Source organism: Cetorhinus maximus, chromosome 14 (assembly GCF_964194155.1).
Source record: "Cetorhinus maximus chromosome 14, sCetMax3.hap1.1, whole genome shotgun sequence".
Taxonomy (NCBI): Eukaryota; Metazoa; Chordata; class Chondrichthyes; order Lamniformes; family Cetorhinidae; genus Cetorhinus; species Cetorhinus maximus.
This window is the reverse complement of record NC_135892.1, coordinates 91,771,439-91,792,858: the sequence shown is the minus strand read 5'-3', so window position 1 is coordinate 91,792,858 and position 21,420 is coordinate 91,771,439. Positions and strand designations below refer to the sequence as shown.

Genomic DNA, 21,420 nt, shown 5'->3' with positions numbered 1-21,420 from the left:
ATATGCAACCCTCTCGTCGGATTAATTGCCCCCCCCCCCCCAACCACCAAACTCCATATTGGTGAGAGCCTTAAATTCCATCCAATGAACTTAGTCTTCCTAATATTTAATTGGAGGAAATTACTGCTCACTGAATACTGCATGTTGGATGTACAGAACACAAAAAAAGAAATCAGATGCAGTAGAGGGGATCGAGAGAGAGTGGTGCTGAATTAGAACTGGGTGTTGTGTGCACGCTAAATTTGACATAACCTTTCAGAGACATAATCTGAAAACACATTGTAATGACCGGGATGGGAGGAGTGCGCATATCATCAAGCCTCACTACTCCACAGGCTGTACCATTAATTTAAATGTTTAACTTTCTCACCAAAATGGCAAATTGTGTACCTATACCTCTAATAACCAGAAGAAAAGAGACTCTGACAAGGCTTCTTTCAGACACTCAGAATGGTTAATTTATTTTAAAAACAAAACTTCTTTTAACAATTTGCAAGCACTGGTTAACACACAGTTGTAATCGGGAAGTATAACTATCTATCTCTTCCTAAAGAATTTCCCCAGCACACAGACAAAAAAAGGACAAGTCTCTCTGCAGAGATGGGCTATGAAGGATGGGTATTATTAAAAAAAAGGATAAGGTCCGGAGGGTCTCAACACCGTCAACCTGGAGTCCTGGTGGATGCCTGGAAGTTCTCACCACTGGTCTCAGCTTTGCAGATCCAAATGCAGACCTAGATGAGGGTTCTCTGGCTACAGGTTGATAGCCACACACAATTTTAGGTAAGGTAGAAAGAGGGAGCCAGTCAAGGTAGCCTTCCTCTCTCAGCCTGTTCTTCAACAAGATTGCCTTCAAAACAAGCAGGTTCACAACTTAAGATTCTTTTTTTCACCCTCTCCCGTGTGATTGCCTGTTTGTCACCCAGCTTTTCATTAAAGTGCTTTGCAGTTCAACACAAGCAAAACCCCTTCTCAAGTACCATACAAGTCAGGTGATTTCTTGGAAGAGGCCTGCTTGTTGACAGTTCCAAGGTGAACTTACGGCCTTTTAAAAAAAAATTCCCAGGTTAGCATTCACATTTCTAGATCATGCCAAATCCTTCCACTTTGTAAAAGAAAATTTCAGTCTTGAGAGATACGACTCTAACAGGGTGGCATATTAGTATGGTTATTGGACTTGTACTCCAGAGACCCAGGGTAATGCTCTGGGGACCCAGGTTCAAATCCCACCACAGCAACAGGTGAAATTTGAATTCAGTAAAAAAAAAAAATCTGGAATTAAAAGTTTGATTATGACCATTGTCCATTGTTGTAAAAACCCATCTGGTTCACTATTGCCCTTTAGGAAATCTGCCATCTTTACCTGGTCTGGCCTATATGTGACTCCACAGCAATGTGGTTGACTCTTAAAGGCCAATAAATGCTGGCCTCGGCAGCAACACTGACATCCAATAAATAAAGAAAAAGAAAACAACAGATAGTACCAGGACCTCAAACTAACCTTTCCAGAGGACACAGCAATTTACTTGAAGTTCTTTCAACTTAGTATTTGCATTCACTCTTTATAATGCTGTCTCATCTACACTGGGGAGACCAAAGTGAGAAGGAAAGTTGTAGGCTGCAGACAGAAAAATGGCAAATGGATTTCAAGCCAGACAAGTGAGGTGATGCATTTGGAAGGCTCATGCAATGCAAAGGAATACACAACAATTGGGAGGATACCGAGGTCTGTGGAGGAAGTCAGGGACCTTGGAGTGCATGTCCACAGATCCCTAAAGATAGCAGGACAGGTTGATAAGGTGGTTAAGAAGGCATATGGAATTCTTCCATTTATTAGCCGAATTAGAGCAGGGAGATTATACTGGAGCTATATAAAACACTAGTTAGGCCACAACTTGAGTACTATATGCAGTTGGTCACTTCATTACTGAAAGGATGTAGCTTCACTACATGGGGCACAGAAGAGATTCCCGAGGATATTGCCAGGACTGGAAAATTGCAGCTATGAGGATACATTGGGTAAGCCGGGGTTGTTCTCCTTGGAACAGAGGAGGCTTTGGGGAGATTTGATCGAAGTGTCACGGTTGTGAGGGGCCTGAATAAAGTGGATCTGAAGGACCTATTTCCCTTAGCGGAGAAGTCAGTGACTAGGAAGCATAGATTTAAAGTGATTGATAGAAGGATTATAGAGAAAATGAAGAAAAGGTTTTTCACCCAGAGGGTAGTAGGGATCTGGAACTCAATGCCTAAAGGGGTAGTAGAGGCAGAAACCCTCAACACTTTTAAAGGTTGTCTGGGTATGCACCTGAAGTCCCATAACCTCAAAGGCTACAGACCAAGTGCTGGAAAACAGGATTAAGCTGGGGGACTCGTGTTTCAGCCAGCAGATACAATGGGCAGAGTGGCCTCCATCTGTACCTTAAATTTTTCTACCTTTTCTAAATATATGAAAAGGAGGAATGTGCAGGGATGTGGGAAGAGGACAGAGGAGTGGCTGTACGTGAATTGCTCCGTAGGAGGACCAGTGTGGACACGATGGGTCAAACGATGGCGTAGTGGTATTGTCGCCAGACTAGTAATCTAGAGACCCAGGGTAATGTTCCGGGGACTCAGGTTTGAATCCCGGCAGATGGTGGAATTTGAATTCAATAAGAATCTGGAATTAAAAGTCTAATGATCGCCATTGTTGTAAAAGCCCACCTGGTTCACTAATGTCTTTTAGGGAAGGGAATGTCCTTACCCGGTCTGGCCTACATGTGACTCCAGACCAAAAGCAATGTGGTTGACTCTTAAATGCCCTCTGAACAAGGGCAACTAGGGGTGGGTAATAAACGCTGGCCTGGCCAGTGACGCCCACATCCCATGAACAGAAAAAAAAATGGCCTTCTTTGCTGTAATGATTCAAGCGCTTGGTGGTTGCTTTGCTAAACTGTGGCTAAAAGAGGTCAGATGCTAGGTATTCTGCAGTAATTCTTATCAGGGGTGTGTTTGACAGTTTTGCTCTGTATGAGAGTCAAGGGCTGTGGAGGGCAGGCTGTAAAGTGGAGTTAAGATCACAATCTAATTAGCCATGATCTCACTGAATGGCGGAGCAGGCTTGAGGAGCCAAATGGCCCACTTCTGCTCCTATTTCTTATGTTCTTAACTCACCTCCTGACTCCCCAAGCCCTTTCCATCATCTACCAGGCACAAATCAGGCGTGATAGAATATTCTCCACACCTGCCTGGAAGAGTGGAACTCCAACAGGCACAAGCTTAACACCATCCAGGCAAAGCTGCCCATCTGATTGGCATTCAATCCACCACCTTAAAACACTCCCTTCCTCCACCACCAGGTCACCATGGCTGCAGCATACAACGTTTACAAGTAAGGCCACCTGCGGTTTTATAATCTTACCTTTCTAGCAGTTAGCCTCTTAAATCAACAAGGCCCCAACCTTTAAGTGTACTAATATTCAAGCGAATTTAGTTGCAGTTATCCCATTTTTTACGGTTAAATTTCAGTCTTCTCATGACTAAAAATTACCTGAAGTATTATTCTGAACTAAGAATTAGGTATTTACAACACAAGATGCAGTGCAACAATTGGGCAAGAATTTTCCTACGGTGCCTTTAGTGTATTTTCATTTGAGTGGCATACCTGTTTGATGGGGCATGAGTAATGCAACACTAGAGGGAGTCTGAAAACAAAACAACCATGTTTTTGCAGCACGATGCAGTCCTGAGTTTTGAATGTTTCTTATCAAGAACTTAACAATGACTCAGAAGTAAAAGCCGTTTACAAGCAAAAACTGACGACTGATAAGGAAAATTTGGCTGACCACCTATCAGCAATTGTTGTGTGGCGTGCTATTGTCCTCGAGTGAACCAGATTACTGACATAAGATCACAGTTGGGCCCTCGTCACATTACAGTAGATTTTCTTCTTTCGGGGCAGATTAGTGGTAGGGTGAGAATTCGCTCAATTCATCCCGTGCCCAATCCATTTTTTTATTTTTATTTTCTGAGTTGGGGCTTGTTGGCCGTTCAAGGTGTGCTCCTCGCATTGAAACTATTGTCACTGCACTCAAGCAGGCAGTGCAATAAATTAACGAACCAGAATATTCCCAAAAGAGGAATGACTTCCAGTTTTTATAGACACCCATCTGAGAACAAGGCCAAAGAAGAATGCTACATTGGATCCTTGATCACACACTGTCACTGCACTGACAGACAGACAGACAATCAAGATGGTGATGGCCATGCCAACCTATCACACTTTGATGTGGACTCTTTGAGTCATCAGCATCACAATTTGACATAAGTGGCTGCAACATTTCGAAGGCACAATAGCAGTTACAGGTGACAAGACAAAAGGCCTTACACTTCTCCACCAAGGAGATGAAGAATTGGAAGTCATTTATGAAACACCTAGGCCTGTGCAACGATTACAACTCAGCCAAAAATGCACCAAAAACTCATTTCACGCCCAAAAAGAATACAACATCCAAAATAATTGTTTTCCGGCGTACCAAACCAGCAGCAAATGAGACAACTGGTCGATATTGCACACAATTGAGGCATATGGCAACCAAATCTGACTTCAGTGAACATGTCAAACGGGAAATCAAAACATAAATAATTTATGGTTGTCTCTCTCCATCAACTATGCAGAAAAGCACTTGAAAGAGGCAAAGCTGTCAGAGCTACTGGAGTTAGCAACATTGCTATTCTTTTCAAAGTCCAGAACTACTGAAGTTGAGGCTGCCAACAGTAACAGCCACAGTTGAAGTTCAACTCGTGTGAACAATGTTCATCACTTAAGTGCCAAGAGACCACCAGCAAAGCAACAGCAGTCTCACAAATGGAATTGAGACTCATCCAATCAATGCTTCTACTGTGGCAGTGCTTATCCACACCAGGCAGAATGTCCTGCTGCTGACAAACAATGTAAAGCTCAGTGGTACAGAACTTGAATATTGCTGAAAAAAAGAGAGACATGCTGCCAAAGTACTTCATCTTGTATTCATGAGGATAGATGCAAGAACGTCAAATTTCAAAGGGAGCAACAATTTATAGTGTATGAGAAAAGTGCGCTGATTGGTTGGCAAGTCAAATTATTGGTCGAGACTTTGCAATGGAGAATGCATCAGGGAACTATTAGTCCGCCACTTAGTCTGTAGAAGGGACACTCTTCGGTAATGTGCAACATTGTTTGTGTCTCTTCATATGTGCATAAGGGGTTTGTACCAAGGCTCCAGTGGTGGAGGTTGGCTGCACAGGGGCCCTGGCCAATCCTGAACTATTAAACAAGGACCACTATCGCCATCATAGCTCAAAGCCTGCCATTCAATAGATGGGGATTTGTCAGAAGGAACTTGTTAGTGAATTCCCATGTTTCCCATTCCTTAATCCAAAGGATGTTTACTGGTAGATCTTGCTCAGGAAGGGTACCACATATGGGGTGCCGATATGTAAGGCAAGCAACAGTGGGTTGAACAGGTTATCATAGAATGGTAAGTGAGGTGCAGCACGGATGGTTTCGACCAGCTTGAGAATTTTCGTCAGTCAGCAGAGTGATGTCTGCAAAGACAGGAAGCTGGGGAAGAGGTGCTGAACCAAGAATTTCAGTTATGATGCACATTGCTATATTCAACTGAGTGTCAAGATGTGTATGTGACGACTTTTGCCTGACAATGGGAGAGGCCACACCATACAAACAGGCTGTAAAACAATGGTTGTCAGCAAGTTGCACAAATGCCTACTTCGACCCAAGAAGAACACCTGGCTAGTTATGGAGGGAAGTCCAGTTGGCTCAGATGCAGTTCTCACACAGAAAGACATCATCAACCATCATGATTGCAAACCAAATCGCTAACAACTGTAGAGCAATGTTATTTGCAAAGAGAGAGAGAAAGAAATACTCTCAATCACAGGGGTGTTTTACACTTTCATCTCTACTTGTACAGAAGCGAATTTTAAGTGATAACCCATCGTATGCCACTGGTAAGCCAGTTCAACAGTCCAAATAGCAAACACCTACTCAAAGACAGCATTGGCTACTTAAACTACAAGAGTACAAATTTTGTGGTGAGTATCAAGAAAGCTCAACCCAGCCAACTTCCATGTCATCCTTTGCCAACAATCAGTCTTACTAGTTATGAAGAAAAGGTTGCTGAACAACATCTCAACTACCCAAGCATAAACTGTGGTGCCAAAGTCACAAAAATTAGCTGACAAAGAGGCAACAAGAAGAGACGTTGCAGCTATGTATGATAGCCATGGGATCACGAAACTGGAAAGATGCGATAGCGACATCAATATCATTCTCACACAAGGTCTTCACAATGTTCAAAATGACCCCAGAGTTGCAACCATATCTGATCTCGTTACACAACAACTGTAGGGTTATTCCGCAGTTGTTCAGAATGTATTGTAAATATACCACATGAAGGTAACCAGGAAATTGTCAAAATCAAGCAACTCCTTCAGGAAAAAATATGGTTCCCAGGAATTAACTGCAAGGTGAGGCACAAAATCAGTGTCTACCATGTCAAGCAAACACAGTGTCCAATTTTCATGATCCGCTCAACATAATCGAGCTACCTGCCAGCCCATGGATTGAAGTTGGCGTTGACTTTGTAGATTGGCCCATTAGTGAACTTCTTGTTGTCACTGACAACTACAGCAAATTCCTAGTCATATAAATAGTTATGTCTACTTCAACAAAAGTAGTCATTCCAAAGTTTGACTAGATTTTGGCTTTGTCTGGAGTTCATCAAATAATGATAAGTAACAACAGTCCCCCATTCAACAGTGATGAGTTCAGCAAATTCACGAACTACCTGGGCTTCACTCACCGAAAAATTACACATCGTTGGCCAAGAAATAATAGAGGTTTGTGTACCTTGAAGAAAAGTGATCTGTACAACTGCTGCTGAGAGCAAGGTGTGGAAGCAGGAGTTGTATTACTTTCTTCACAATTACAGAGCAACTCCACACTCGACTGCGAGGAAGCCTCCAGCTACATTCATGTTTGCTGCACCACGAAGCTAATGACCAGAGAACAGAAGGACCGAATTAAAGTAACGCAGAGCAAACCATGAAATTCAGAGCTACTGCTAAAGCCAGGTGACAAAGTGCTTCTGAAACATGGTTAAGTTGGATTGGAAAGCAAAGACATCGCCATTTGTTGTGACCAACACAAAAGAATCAATGATCACTGCGGTTCCAAAATCAAACAAAACGCGGCATTCTTCAAAGCACTGAAAACAACATTTGCAAGCATTGAATCTGATTGAGACAGCAGCACCTCTGATGAAAAATACAAGTTAAATGAGACAACATCTGATGTCACACATCAATATCCTGCTTGTAGGAAGTAACATTCACCATACTTAAATGATTATGTTACAAAGTAAACTATTTTCAGTTGGTGAACAAGTCTTTCATTTATCATAATCAACTGAGTGCAAAGCCTGCACCACTTTGTTAGGTAATACAAAAGAGTTTGCATATCTAATAGTGAAAGTTTACCACAAGCCTTGTTTAAAAAACAAAAAGGAAGAAATGGAAATGAATATGATTTAAAGAGGCCAAGTGTCACTGGTGCATGTTCAAGTTCTGTTAAAGTTTATTGTTTACACTTTTGAAAACAAATCATTGAAACACACTGGCCCAAATAGTTTGTTTTGGAAGTTCAAATATTCTATTGATTCAAGGAAAAGAAGATATGCCCCTCATTTACCAAGGAGAGAGATGTAGTGCATTGTTCATTTGAGGCTACTATATATGTCTGATGGAGCATGTGCACTGTGCCAGTAGAGGGAATTAGAAAACAAAACAGCCATGTTTTAGCAGCATGATGCAGTCCTGAGTTTAGTGTTTCTAACCAAAAGCTTTGCAGCACCTTTCAAACCTATGACCTCTACCACCTAGAAGGACAAGGTCAGCAGGCACATGGGTCACCACCGCCTGCAAGTTCCCTCCAAGTCACACACCATCCTGACTTGGAGATATATCACCATTCATTCACTGTGAATGGGTCAAAAGCACTATGGGTGTATCTAATCTGTGATAGATTACAGCAGGTTAAGGTGACAGTTCACCACCATCTCAAGGACAATTCGGGATGTGCAACACATTCAGACCTGCTCAACATTCAGTCCGTAAGCTTCCAGTCACTTTCCACTTTAATACTCATTCTCACTTCTATCATTAGTCTCAGTGTTCCCTTGAAGCTCTATGCAAGGTCGAGGAACAGAACCCCATCTTTCTGCTGACTATTTTGCAGTCTTCCAGTTTTAGCATTGAGTTGAAACTCCCATTTTCACTTGGGCAGCAAATGCTGATATTGGAGGATGGCTGCATTAAATCAACTGGGAGGTGCAGGAGGTGTGAGCTGCTGCTTAGGATAGGAATCTGGCCAGCAGAATGGTATGAACTTTTGCATTTCACTGCATTCCTGAGCCATGGTGACCCTCTTCACTTGGTCAGATTTTTCATGCTTCCTCCCTCCCCCTCTGCTATTCTTCTATAGGCATTTACATCTCTCCTGGATCCATCGTCTGTTTATGTACTTGTCCCATTATTACCCTCCCACTGCACCTGTGTTACCTTGGATTACATGAAGCCCCGCAATGAAGCTTGAATTCCACAATTTCTAACTCAAACTGAGGTACTCTACTTCCATTTCAAGGCTTTCACCTTCTCAGTTGACTGAAACATTGGATCTACTTTGTTCCATTTTCCCCTATCTAAACACCTTCAGCATATTGTCAGAAATAGCTCTCCACCTCTGCATTATCTCCAGGGTCACTCAAAGATCTATCCCGGGCCTTCTGCTATTCAATGTGGGTTCAGCTTCTATGTTTAATAATCAAGGGAGGCATCTATCATTATCTTCCGATCACTTCTTGACTAGTTCAATACTGTCAGATTGCCTGCTCAAAATCAAATACAGACCATAAGACATAGGAGCAGAAATTAGGCCATTCGGCCCATCGAGTCTGCTCCGCCATTCAATCATGGCTGATAAGTTTCTCAACCCCATTCTCCCGCCTTCTCCCCGTAACCTTTGATCCCCTTACCAATCAAGAACCTATCCATCTCAGCGATTGATCGTCAAATACAGATCAGTCAACTTCCTGCAGCTCAGTAACAGACATGATCAAAGCATTAGTTGCAGCCTTGTCAAATGCTGCACGGTCGACAGTACCCTTATCCCACACTTGACCACCCTCTCATGGAAAACACAGCCATTTGTAATTTTAACATCCCATTTCATCCCAAGTTGTGCTTTAAACCCTACATCCTGTCAAGCCCATTTACTATCTCCAGCTACATCTCCCACCTCCATTCTCTGCTGCTCAAGCCTTTATACATGCTTTGTCATCTCCAGTCAACTATTCCCAATACTATCCAAAATTTGCAGCTTGCATCCTGCCTTTCATCAGCCATCAACCCTATACTTAGTGATTTCCATTTGGAAATGATGCATCAATGTATTAAATTTAAAAACCTCATCCATTTTATAAGTCTCATTGTATGACATCTCTATGGCCGTTCACAAGTACACTATTGCCCTAACTCCAGTCACCCCTGTGCATCTCCTCCACCACAAAACAGGGCCTTGGGGCCATCTCAGCCCAACTCTCTAGCAATCCTAGCCCTAAATACTTTCATATTTAAAAACTAACTTTTCAATTAAGTCTTCGGTCATCCAGTCCCAATTTCGTCCCAAATTGTTTTGTACAATATGAAAGTGAGTGAGTTTTATTTTTCAGTTGGCATACACACAATTTTAGCTGGGCTGAAAGGGTATGGTATCTGGCAACTTGCATTTATATAGCACCTTTAATGTAGTAATGTAGCCCCAAAATACTTCATTTGAGGCATTACTTTGAAAAGGGAATGTTGAGCCAAATCAAAGTGTTGACTAATAGTTTGCTCAAAAAGGTAGGTTTTAAGGATGTTTTAAAGAAAGATTAGCTTCCTGTCTTAGCAGTTGATAGATGACCGTATTGGGGCAGCAGAGGGAATGCACAAGAGGCCAGAGTCAAAGTCAGAGGACGAGTGAGTTTTGGTGTCGGACTTACAAATAGGGAGATGAGGAGCATGAAGAGATTTGAAAATGAAGACAAGGGTATAACATTTGAGGCACGAAAGGACTGGGAGCCAACATTAGTAAGGACAGGAGATGGGTGAGAAGGACAGTGTGGGACAAGATACAAAAATTTGGATGAGCGAAGGATGGGCACTGGCAATCTGGTCTTGAAAGCATTGAAGTGGTCAAGAGGTCATAAAGACATGAAATTGTTTCAGCGGATCAGCTGAAATAGGAGTTCCTTACAGGCACTCTAATTCATTAGATATGGAGTCCAAAACTCAGCCTGAGAGCAAATAGGATGCTAAGGCTACAGTCTAGTTCCATCAAAAACAGTGGCCAGAGAATTATCAATAGGGAGAGATAGTGGCAGGTAGTGAAGGAAAGGAGGCAGACAGTGACTCAGGGTTTTAAAATATTTGCCTGTCATTTGTGGGCAAAAATGACAATGCCACATTTATTCCTCATCATTAGCTGCCCCAAGGTGGTTGAGGATGTCTTGAACCCCTGCAGCCCTTGTGATCTTGCTTTCACAATGGTAACAAGTAAGGAATTCCTGTATAATAATCCAGTGATGATTTGGACAAGCTGATGCATGGTCGAGGATGGTGCGAACATATGTTAGGAACAGGAGTGGGCTACTCGGCCCCTCGAGCCTGTACCACCATTCAATTAGATCATGGCTGATCTGATTGTAACCTCAACTCCACATTCCTGCCTACCCCTGAAAACTTTTCATCCCTTGTTGATCAAGAATCTACCTAGCTCTGCCTTAAAAATATTCAAAAACTCTGCTTCCACCATCTTTTGAGGAGAGTTCTAAAGACTCACGGCCCTCACAAAAATTTCTCCGCCTGTCTGTTTTAAATGAGCGACCCCTTATTTTTAAACAGTGACCCCTAGATCTAGATTCCCCCACAATAGGAAACACTCTCCCCACATCCACCCTGTCAAGTTCCCTCAGAATCTTGAAGGTTTCAATCGCCTCTTATTCTTCTAAACTCCAGTGGATACAAGCCTAACCTGTCCAACCTTTCCTCATAAGACAACCCACCCTGGTATTAGTTTGGTAAACCTTCTCTGAACTGCTTCCAATGCATTTAGATGTTTGTTTAAAGAGGGAGACCAGTACAGTAAACAATACTCCAGACGTGGTCTCACCAGTGCCCTGTACAACTGAAGCATAACCTCTGTACTTTTGTAATCAATTCCCTTCACAATAAAAGTGATAACATTCTATTAGCTTTCTTAATTACTTGCTGTACCTGCATACTAGGACTGCACTGGGACACCCAGATCCCTCAATCTCAGAGCGCTGCAATCTCTCACCATTTAGATAATATGCTTCTTTCTTATTCTTCCTGCCAAAATGGACAATTTCACATTTGCCTACATTATACTCCATTTGTCAGATCTTTTGTCCACTCATTTAACTTATGTCCCTTTGTAGCCTCCTATGTTCTATAAACAATTTACTTCCCTACCTATCTTTGTAACTTGGAGAACAATTCGCAGGTGATGCTGCTCCCATGACATTGATTATTTTATCCAACTTAGTGGTAGATGCAGAAGGGAAACAGAGCCGTCAAAGCTGTTGCAGTGTATCCTTCAGATTGAATATACAATGCAGTCACAATATGGCAGTTATGAAAAAGTAGATATGGGGTTCAACTTTCTGACCTGCACAGCTTTGAACTTTTTCAATGTCATATTCCTAAGTTGAGCCTTGAAGATAGTGGGCCTGTTTTGAAGGATCATGTGGTGAGCCATTGGTCAGAGTACCCAGCCTCTGTCATGGTGTTGATATGACTGGGCCAATCCAGCTTCCAGTCAACAGTAACATCCAAGATGGTGATGGTGGGGAACTCCAATAGTGATGCAGCCGTTGAGAAACCAGAAATGGATGAGATTTCTCATTCCTAAAGATTAATATCCAGTATTTATATGGTATTAAAATAATCTGCTACTTGTCACACAAATATGGATGTTATCCAGGGTCTGATGTAGGTTGGTATGAGCTGTTTCACTATAAATGGAGTCATGAAAGGAACTAGTCAGTAAATAATCTCATTCCTGGCCTTCTAATGGAGGGAAGTTTACTGATGAAGCAACTGGATGTGCTGGGACCAAAGAACTTCTGCAGTGATTGCCTAGGGCTGTGATGCTGACTTTCCATGACCACCTTCCTTTGCATCAGGTATGGTTTTAAATCACTGGAAAGTTTTTCACTAGCCCTGAATGATCTCCATTTCACTTTAGCTACTTTGTGCAATATTGTTAAGTGCTGCCTTGACGTCAAAAGCAGTGACTCTTTAGTCATTTAGCTCTGCATTCATGTCTATGTCAAGACCACAATGAAGTCTCGAGCTGGGTGATTATGGTAGAACCAAACAGACTGTTGAACAAATTTTGGGGCGGGATTTTCTACACCCGCCCGCCGCTGTGATCTTCCGGTCCCACCGCAAGTCAATGGATTCTGGCTGGGATGGTGCCTCACCCACGACAGGGCCGGAAAATCCCGGCCTTGATGTTGCTCGATAGCACTATTGATGACTTCCTCCTAAACTTTAACAATAGTTTGGAAGGAGGCTGTTAGAGCAATAATTAACCGAGTTACATTTATTTATTCAGTTTGTATGGTTGGACAGAATTAGGCAATCTTCAACGCTATCAAGTACAAAGTCGCTAGCTCTGACATACAGGTCTTCAGCACTACAACCAGTTTGTTGACAGGACTTGCTGTGTTCAGTGCATTCAGCCACTTAACCTGACACCGAATGATTAGAATTGGCTGGATAGTGAGTATATATACTGGTAGGATCTTTGCTACAAATCATTCCCTAGCTATCAACTCCATCCCTCTCCTTTGCAACTGTCCGAGGCTGGGCCAGGCTGTTCACAACCTTAGCGTCATACTTGATCCCGAGATTTTCTGACCACATATCCTGAAACCCTCAATCAAACCTTTGTTACCTACAGACTTGACTATTCAAACGTATTCCTGGCTGGCATCCCACATTCTACCCTAAGTAAACTTGGCTATTCAAATCTCTGGTGTCCTTGTTCTTACATGCACAAGTCCCATTCACCCATCACCCTTATTTGGTGGCTGACATCAACTCCCAGTCAAACAAGCCTATATTTTAAAAATTCTCACATCTGTGTCTTCAAATTCCTCTGCAGCATCTCCCCTCCAGCCCTACAAACCTCCAAGATATCTCTGCTCCTCTAATTCTGGCCTCCAGAAATTCAATCATAACCTCCATTTTGACCATCTGCCCTAATATAATATTATGTGGCTCAATGTCAAATTTTCCTTTATTAAGCTCCGATGAAGTGCCTTGGTGCATTTTATGATGTTAAAGGTGCTATATAAACATGAATTATTGTTGGGGACTTCAGGAACAGGCCAAGAAAGATCAACTATTTGCCATTTTTGGCTGAAGTCATTTCAAACACTTTACCTTCAGTGACTACAATTATATGCAGGATTCCAACAGCACAAGATTAGGCATGTTCATGAAGTTATCTCCTCTTGTAGCTGCCTGGTTGTCCACCACCATCCTCAACCAGAATATGATAAGGTTAGAATTTTGTTCCAATCTATTAGTTGTGGATCAGCTTAGCTCAGTCTGTAGCCTGCTGTTTTTATAGTGTTTAGAATGCATGTAACCATGCATTATAGCTTCAGTAGTTTGATGTTTCATTCCTAAATATGCCTGGTCCAGTACCGGTCATGCTTTTCTGCGCTCCAAACAGACCAGGGTTGATCTCCTGCCTTGACAGTGATCAGAGTTACAGATTATACAATTATACTGCAGATAATCCACGGTGCCTCACGGTCAGATGTATCTCTGCCAGTCCCACTTAAGACAGCAGTCCCCTGAGCATTTCAACACAACTATGTCCAGTCAGTTGGAACAAATTAGCCTTCACAAGGGTGGTAACTTCTACCAATGCTGTTAAGGACAGATAGGCAGTTTGGCCATGTCAAATTCAAGCAGGTAACTTACTTAATTTGGTTCCTTGGCCACCTGACACAAACTCACTGACAGATTTGTCCTTCAGCTGTGCCATTACAATGAGGTCCTCCTTGCTTGTTTGTCAGTGGTTTCGGATCATGTCGGGTAAAGGGAAAGATTGTAAGGAATTGGGCAAAGGCGGAGCCAAGTGGCACCACAAAGTCCTTCGTGATAATATCCAGGGTATTACTTAGCCAGCCATTCGGCACCTGGCTCGCCGTGGCGGCGTCAAACGCACCTCCGGTCTCACATACGAAGAGGTCGGCAGAGTCCTGAAAGTTTTCCTTGAAAATGTTATCAGGGACTTGGTCACCTACACTGAGCACACCAAGAGCAAGACGATGACAGCCATGAATGTGGTGTACGCACTAAAGTGCCAGGTGCAGACCTTTCAGTGGTTGAAGATAGTTTCAGAAAGATGGTGACTTTACATTAAAGGTCCTCTATCCAGGAGACATTCTGTGTCTGTGTTGTTCAGAGCTTTCAAAACTCAACATAGAAGAATATTTTATCTTAGGAGTGGGCGGGAGGGAAGGAGGGGAAAGAGAATGAGGGAATGCATAGCAGCAGGTGATTTACTTGACGTTCCATGCCCTAAAGCCACATCTAAGCAGACCAGGAAGGATGTCAGACTCCCTTCCCTAAAGGACATTAAGTGAACAACCTGGAAACCTTCACACAAAAAAAAAACTAGCATTTATATAGCGCCATTTATGACCACAGGAAAGTGCTTTACAGCCAATGAAGTACTTTTGAAGTGTAGTCACTGTTGCAATACAGGAAATACAATGGCCAATTTCCAAATAGCAAGCTCTTACAAACAGCAATATGATGATGACTAGATAATCTGTTTTTGTGATGTTGACTGAAGGATAAATACACTGGGGATAACTTCCCTGCTCTTCTTTAGAACAGTACCAAGGGATCTTTTTCACCCAAGCTGGTAGATAGAGCCTCGATTTAACATCTCATCTGAAAGACAGCACCTCTGATAATGCAGCACTTTCTCAGTACTACTCCAGGCTGTCAGCCTTAATTCTTTGTGCTCAATCCAAGAGTGGAACTTTAACCTACAACCTTCTGACTTAGATGCAAGTGCTACCATCTGAGCCACAGCTGGCATTTGTTTTCATGGTGCTTGCCCTCGAATTATAGTTTAGCCAATATAGGTTCTAATATATTATGTGAGATTTGAACTTACAGTCTCAAGGATGGTACTCTAGTGCTATGATCATGCTGAGGGTGTAATTAGGCTTGTATCATACAATAATTTATATTTATGTAGAATGAAACATTCCAAGATGCTTCACAGGAGCATTATAAAACAATGTATAACACCAAACCACAAAAGGAGATATTAGGTCAGATGACCAAACTTTTACTCAAAGAGTTGGTTTTGATGGGTGTCTCAAAGTAGGAAAATGAGGTAGATAAGTGGAGAGGTCCATTGAGGGAATTCCAGAGCCTGGCACCTAGGCAACTGAAAGCACAGCCACCGGTGGTGGAAAAATTATAATTTGAAATGCTCAAGAGGCCACAATTAGAAAAGCGCAGAAAGCGGAGGATTGTGGGGCTAGAGCAGATTACAGAGATAGGGAGGAGCAAAGTCATGGAGGGATTTGAAAACAAGGATGAGAATTTTAAAGTCAAGCTGTTGTTCAACCAAGAGCCCATGTAAATCAATGATCAGAGGGGAACAGGGCTTGCTGTGAGTCAGCAAGTGTCACCAAGACACAGGCAACAGTGTTCTGGATGACAAGTTTATTGAGTGAAGTTTATATGCAAAAAGGCATGCTTGGAGTAGACAGCTATGGTAGGATGGGATCTGAAATAACACAAAGACCATAAAGTTAATTTGTAAGCCCGCTCTCCTTCAGCCTGGGGCACAGAAAGAAGCCTGTTATACAACCAATTTTTTTTTCATTTTTGTCACTTATTACCTAAGCAATTCCAGATTAGTTATAGCAAGGGCACATGGAAGTCTACACTCAACCACAGGAAAGCATGTCTCAAAAGCAAGATTTTTCTATTTTCCTCAAAGGCCACCGCTTTGGTCCTTATTCATGCAAAATTTTGCATAGAGTGCTTCGTCTTTTGCCACTAGAAAATCAGACTGAAAGTGCCGATCATTTATCAAGAATTAGTCATAGCCAGCAGAAACAAACTATCATCCCAATTGTCTGAACACAACTGAACTGATCCAGAGCTGAAAGCAGTGTGCAGGGCTTCCTCTCCCTTTCCCCTCCCCCGAATTAATTGCTATAGAATCACAGAATGGTTTCAACACAAAAGAAAGCCATTCAGCCCGTTGTGTCAGAAAGGAGCTTGTCAGAAAGCTACAGTGATAATCCTCGGGGATTTTAATCTACATATAGACTGGAAAAATCAGATGGGCCAAAGTAGCCTAGATGAGGAATTCATAGAATGTTTTTGTGATAGTTTCTTAGAACTGCACGTTTTGGCACCAACGACAGCAGACTATGCTAGGCCTGGTATTGAGCAACAAGATAGGATTAATGGCCTCATAGCGAAGGCACCCAAAGGTAGCAGCGATCATAATATGATTGAATTTTATATTCAGTTTGAAAGAGAGAAAAGTGGATCCAAGACTAGTATTTTAAACTTAAATGAGGGAAATTATGAGGGCATGAAAGCAGAGTTAGCTAAAGTGAACTGGCAAATTAGGTTAAGGGATAGGTCAACAGAGAAGCAGTGGCAGGCATTTAAGGGGATATTTCAGAATACACAGAACAGACACAAGGAAGAAAAATTCCAAGAGGGAGACCCACCATCTGTGGGTAACTAAAAAAGTTAAAGATAGTATCAAACTTAAAGAAAAAGCATATAATTGCACAAAGATGGGTGGCAGGTCAGAAGATTGGACAGAATATTAAAAAACAGCAAAAAATGGCTAGAAGGTTAATAAGGAGGGAGAAATTAGAGTATGAGAGAAAGCTAGCGAGAAATATAAAAACAGATGGAAAGTGTTTCTGTAGATATTTTAAAAAGAAAAGTTAACAAATTGAGTGTTGGTCCGATAGAAAATGAAACTGCGGATAAAGAATGGAAAATAAGGAGCTGGCAGATGAATTGAACAGGTATTTTGCATCAGTCTTCATTATAGAGGATATAAATAACATCCCAGAAAGAGCTCTAAATCAGGAAATGAAAAGGAGGAAGGAATTCAAGAAAATTACAATCACTAGGGAAGTGGTACTGAGCAAATTGTTGGAGCTGCAGGCTGACAAGTCCCCAGGTCCTGATGGATTTCATCCTAGGGTCTTAAAAGAAGTGGCTAGTGAGATAGCTGATGGTGTTGGTTTTAATTTTCCAAAATTCCTTAGATTCAGGGAAGGTTCCATTAGATTGTAAAATAGTGAATGCAACTCCTTTATTCAAAAGGAAGGAAACAAAAAGCAGGAAACTACAGGCCAGTTAGCTTAACATCTGTCATAGGGAAAATGTTAGAAGCTATCATTAAAGGTGGTATAGCAGGTCACTTAGAAAAATTCAAGTTAATCAGGCAGCACCAACATGGTTTTGTGAAAGGAAAATCATGTCTAACTAATTTATTGGAGTTCTTTGAAGAAGTAATATCTGCTATAGATATAGGGGAACCAGTGGATGTACTGTGCTTAGATTTCCAGAAGGCATTTGATAATGTGCCACATCAAAGGTTATTGCAGAAAATAAAAGTTCATAGTGTAGAAGATAACATACTATCATAGATAGAAAATTGGTGAGCTAACAAGAAACAGTAGACATAAATGGGTCATTCTCTGGTTGGTAAGATGTAACAAGTGGTGTGCGACAGGGATCAGTGCTAGGACCTCAACCTTTTACAATTTATATAAATGACTCAGGTGAAGGGACCAAAGGTATGGTTACTAAATTTGCTGATGATACAAAGACAGGTAGAAAAGTTAATTGTGAAAAGTACATATAGAGGCTATAAAGGGATGTAGATAGGTTAAATGAGTGGGCAAAGATCTGGCAAATGAAGTGTAATGCGGGAAACGGTGAAATTGTCCATTCTGACAGAGAGAAAAAAAAGCATATTGTCTAAATGGTGAGGGATTGCAAAGCTGAGATGCAGAGGGATCTGGGTGTCCTAGTGCATGAATCACAAAAGGTTAGCATGCAGGTACAGCAAGTAATCAGGAAAGCTAATAGTGTTATTGTTTATTGCAAAGGGAATTGAATACACAATTAGAGAGATCAAGCTTCACTTACACAGGACAATGGTAAGACCACATCTGGAGTAGTGTACAGTATTGGTCTCCTTAGTTAAGGAAGGATGCAAATGTGTTCGCAGTTCAGCGAAGGTTTACTAAACTAATACCTGGAATGGGCGAGTTGTCTTACGAGGAAAGATGAGACAGGCTAGGCTTGTATCCACTGAAGTTTAGAAAAGTAAGAGGTGACTTGATTGAAACATAAAAGATCCTGAGGGGTCTTGACAGGGTGAATGTGGAAAGGATGTTTCCTCTTGTGGGAGAATCTAGAACTCGGGGTCGCTGTTTAAAAAATAAGGGGTCACCCATTTAAGACAGAGATGAGGAGAAACTGAGGGTAGAGTGTCTTTGGAACTCTCTTCCTCAAAAGGCAGTGTAAACAGAGTCTTTGAATGTTTTAAGGCAGAGGTAGAGAGATTTGTGATAAGTAAGGTGGTGAAAGGTTATCAGCGGAAGTAGGCAGGAATGTGGAGTTGAGGTTACAATCAGATCAGCCATGATCTTATTGAATGGTGGAACAGGCTCGAGGGGTTGGGTGCCCCACTCCTGGTGCTAATTCAGATGTGTCTGTGCTCCAAAAGAGCAATTCACCAAGTGCCACTCCCCTGCCTTTTCCCCAGAGCCCTCCAAACTTTTTCTTTTCAGATAAATGATTTAATTCCCTTTTCAAAACCTCAGTTGACCCTGCCTCCACCACATTCTCAGACAGTGCATTCCAGATCCTAACCACTCGCTGCGTGGAACAGTTTCTCCCTGTCTGTCCAGACCCCTCATGATTTTGAATGTCTCTTATCAAGTCAATTCAGCTCGATGGAGAAAGGCAACACACATATCTAATGACTCCAACATCCAATACAAAGATCAAATAGATTTGTCCAACTAACTGCGGCTCCAAAATTCAATTATTAACACTCTACCAGCACGTGTAAATAAGAGATATATTTTTTAGAAAATGATACCAATGCGCGACATTATCATGCCTGCAGCTAAATTTCTAGATACACAAGAGTGAAATACAAACACAACACGTGATCTCAAAATGAAAGGAAACGCAAAAAGGAAAACTGCTTCAAATTCAGATTTCAATTATGAGAAAAGCTTTGGGACGTTCCCTACATTAAAGGTTAAATACGAATGCAAGCAGCTATTGCCGCTGATCGGGCAACTCCACAGAATGAATGAAAAGGCAAAGCGCGCCGCAATGGCGCTACTATTTCTTTGCAGAGGGATTGGTCCATTTATATATATATGAAAACACAAAGCAGAAACACCCGGGATAAGAACACATTTAAAACTTGCCACTGCTGCATTAACTTCCTGCTGGAATAACGATTTTGAAAAAAATATATATAATTTGTAAAGGAAAAATCAGGCTTCCTGCAAAACTAATTTTAAAAATTGAAATGGGGAGGATGGAAACACATGTGGTTGATGTATTTTAGACAAAGGTGTCCCAATTGCCTCCTCGCTTAGCGAGAACTCGCCTTCAGGGCCTCCAGCCGGTAGCGCGAACTCGAGCCTCCATCCATGATCACGTTTACCGCCTTCATCAACTGCTCGCACAGCGTTGTGATCTGATCCGCCGACATAACTGCACCCGTAGACGGTCCCTTGATGGCTTGGAAGAGCGCCGACTGAACGAAACGTCAACGATAACCAGCGAGTATTTTCTTTTTTATAACAAAAAGCGAACTAACTAAGCCACGATGACGCAACCGCTTATTGTCTGAAGGACCGGTGGCGTGGACAGGCAGCGCCGTCGCTTCGACGCAGCCGGCTGCGCATGCGCACCACAGCTCCTTGCCATGGGGGCGGAGGTCAAAAAAAAACGGTCGGTTGTTGTCGACTCGCCCGTCGCCGGCTTCCGGTTTGCGGGGAACGATGGGTAAGCGTTCGACCAGAACGGACCACAATTCCCACAATGCATCAGAAGAAGATTTCCGCTCTGCGGGAGAGCTGCTCAGGTGGTGTCAATTAGCTGCTCTCCCGCTTTGGTTCGTGGGCCTTGTTGATGAGTTTGTCCTGATCATCAAAACTTAGGTTACCTGAGGTCGACACTGCAAATAAATATGCCCTCGAGTCGGAGTCATGTTGGATGTATTTCTCGCTAGAAAATATCCAAATCGGACGCTAACTATGGAGCCACTGGATATTGGATATGGGATGGATGGATGGATTTGTTTTGGGGGTGGGAGAGAACATTGTGTGTGTGTGTCACACAGACCACGTACACTTCGATGTTTATTGTGCATTCTGCGCCAGTTTCCCCGTCTGTGTTTTTGGCTTACTGTTCGTTCTTTCATTAATGTTATGACATTCTGGAAAGGTTAGATTTTGCTTTGAGGTTGTAACTAGCATGGTAGATTGGGGGGGGGGGGCGGAGTTTGGACTTTCGAAAAAGCATTTGATAAAGCGTCTATCATTTTAGGCAGATCAAAGGATTCCAATGAGAAGAATTTGATAAAGTGCCACATGAGAAATTATTATACAAAATTAGGGCTCAGGATTAGGGATAATATACTCGTATTAGGATTGGTCAACAGACAGAAAACAGAGGGGGCTCGGCAGATTATAACTAGCAGGTTACTGCAAACATCAATGTGTGAGCCTCAGCTATTTACAATCTGTCAATGGCAGATGAGTGGTTGAGTGTAATGTATCCAAGTTTGCTGATTAAGGTGGGAAAGTTAACTGAGGTGCACACAAAGAGCACTGTAGGCAGGTTAAGTTCAGTAGGTAGGAATGTGGGAGATTGAACGCTATGTGGAGAAGTATGAGGTTCTCCACTTTGGAAAGAAAAATAGAAAAACAATATTTCTTAAATGGTGAGAAATTGGGAAACGGTGTTTAGAGGATCTTCGGTGTCTTTGATATGTGAATCACAAAGTTAACATACAGGTGCAACAAGCAATTAGGAAAGCAAATGGTATGTTAGCCTTTATTTTGAAGGGATTAGAGTATTATTTACAATATAAATGACTTGGATGAGGGAAATTAATGTACTATCGCCAAGTTTGCAGATGACACAAAAATAGGTGGGAAGGCAAGGGGTGAGGATGACACAAGGAGTCTACAGAGG

General features: G+C 42.1%; 1 protein-coding gene across 1 annotated transcript in view; it reads right to left on the bottom strand.

The window, feature by feature from the left end:
• The window catches only part of xpo5 (exportin 5), a 105,219-nt gene extending 85,115 nt beyond the window's left edge, over positions 1-20,104 (bottom strand). Inside the window, exon 1 of the mRNA XM_078557235.1 lies at positions 19,826-20,104. Coding sequence (XP_078413361.1) covers positions 19,826-19,930 — 105 coding nt within the window. The 5' untranslated portion in view covers positions 19,931-20,104. The remainder of the gene's footprint in view (positions 1-19,825) is intronic.
• Between the last annotated feature and the right edge of the window lie 1,316 nt (positions 20,105-21,420).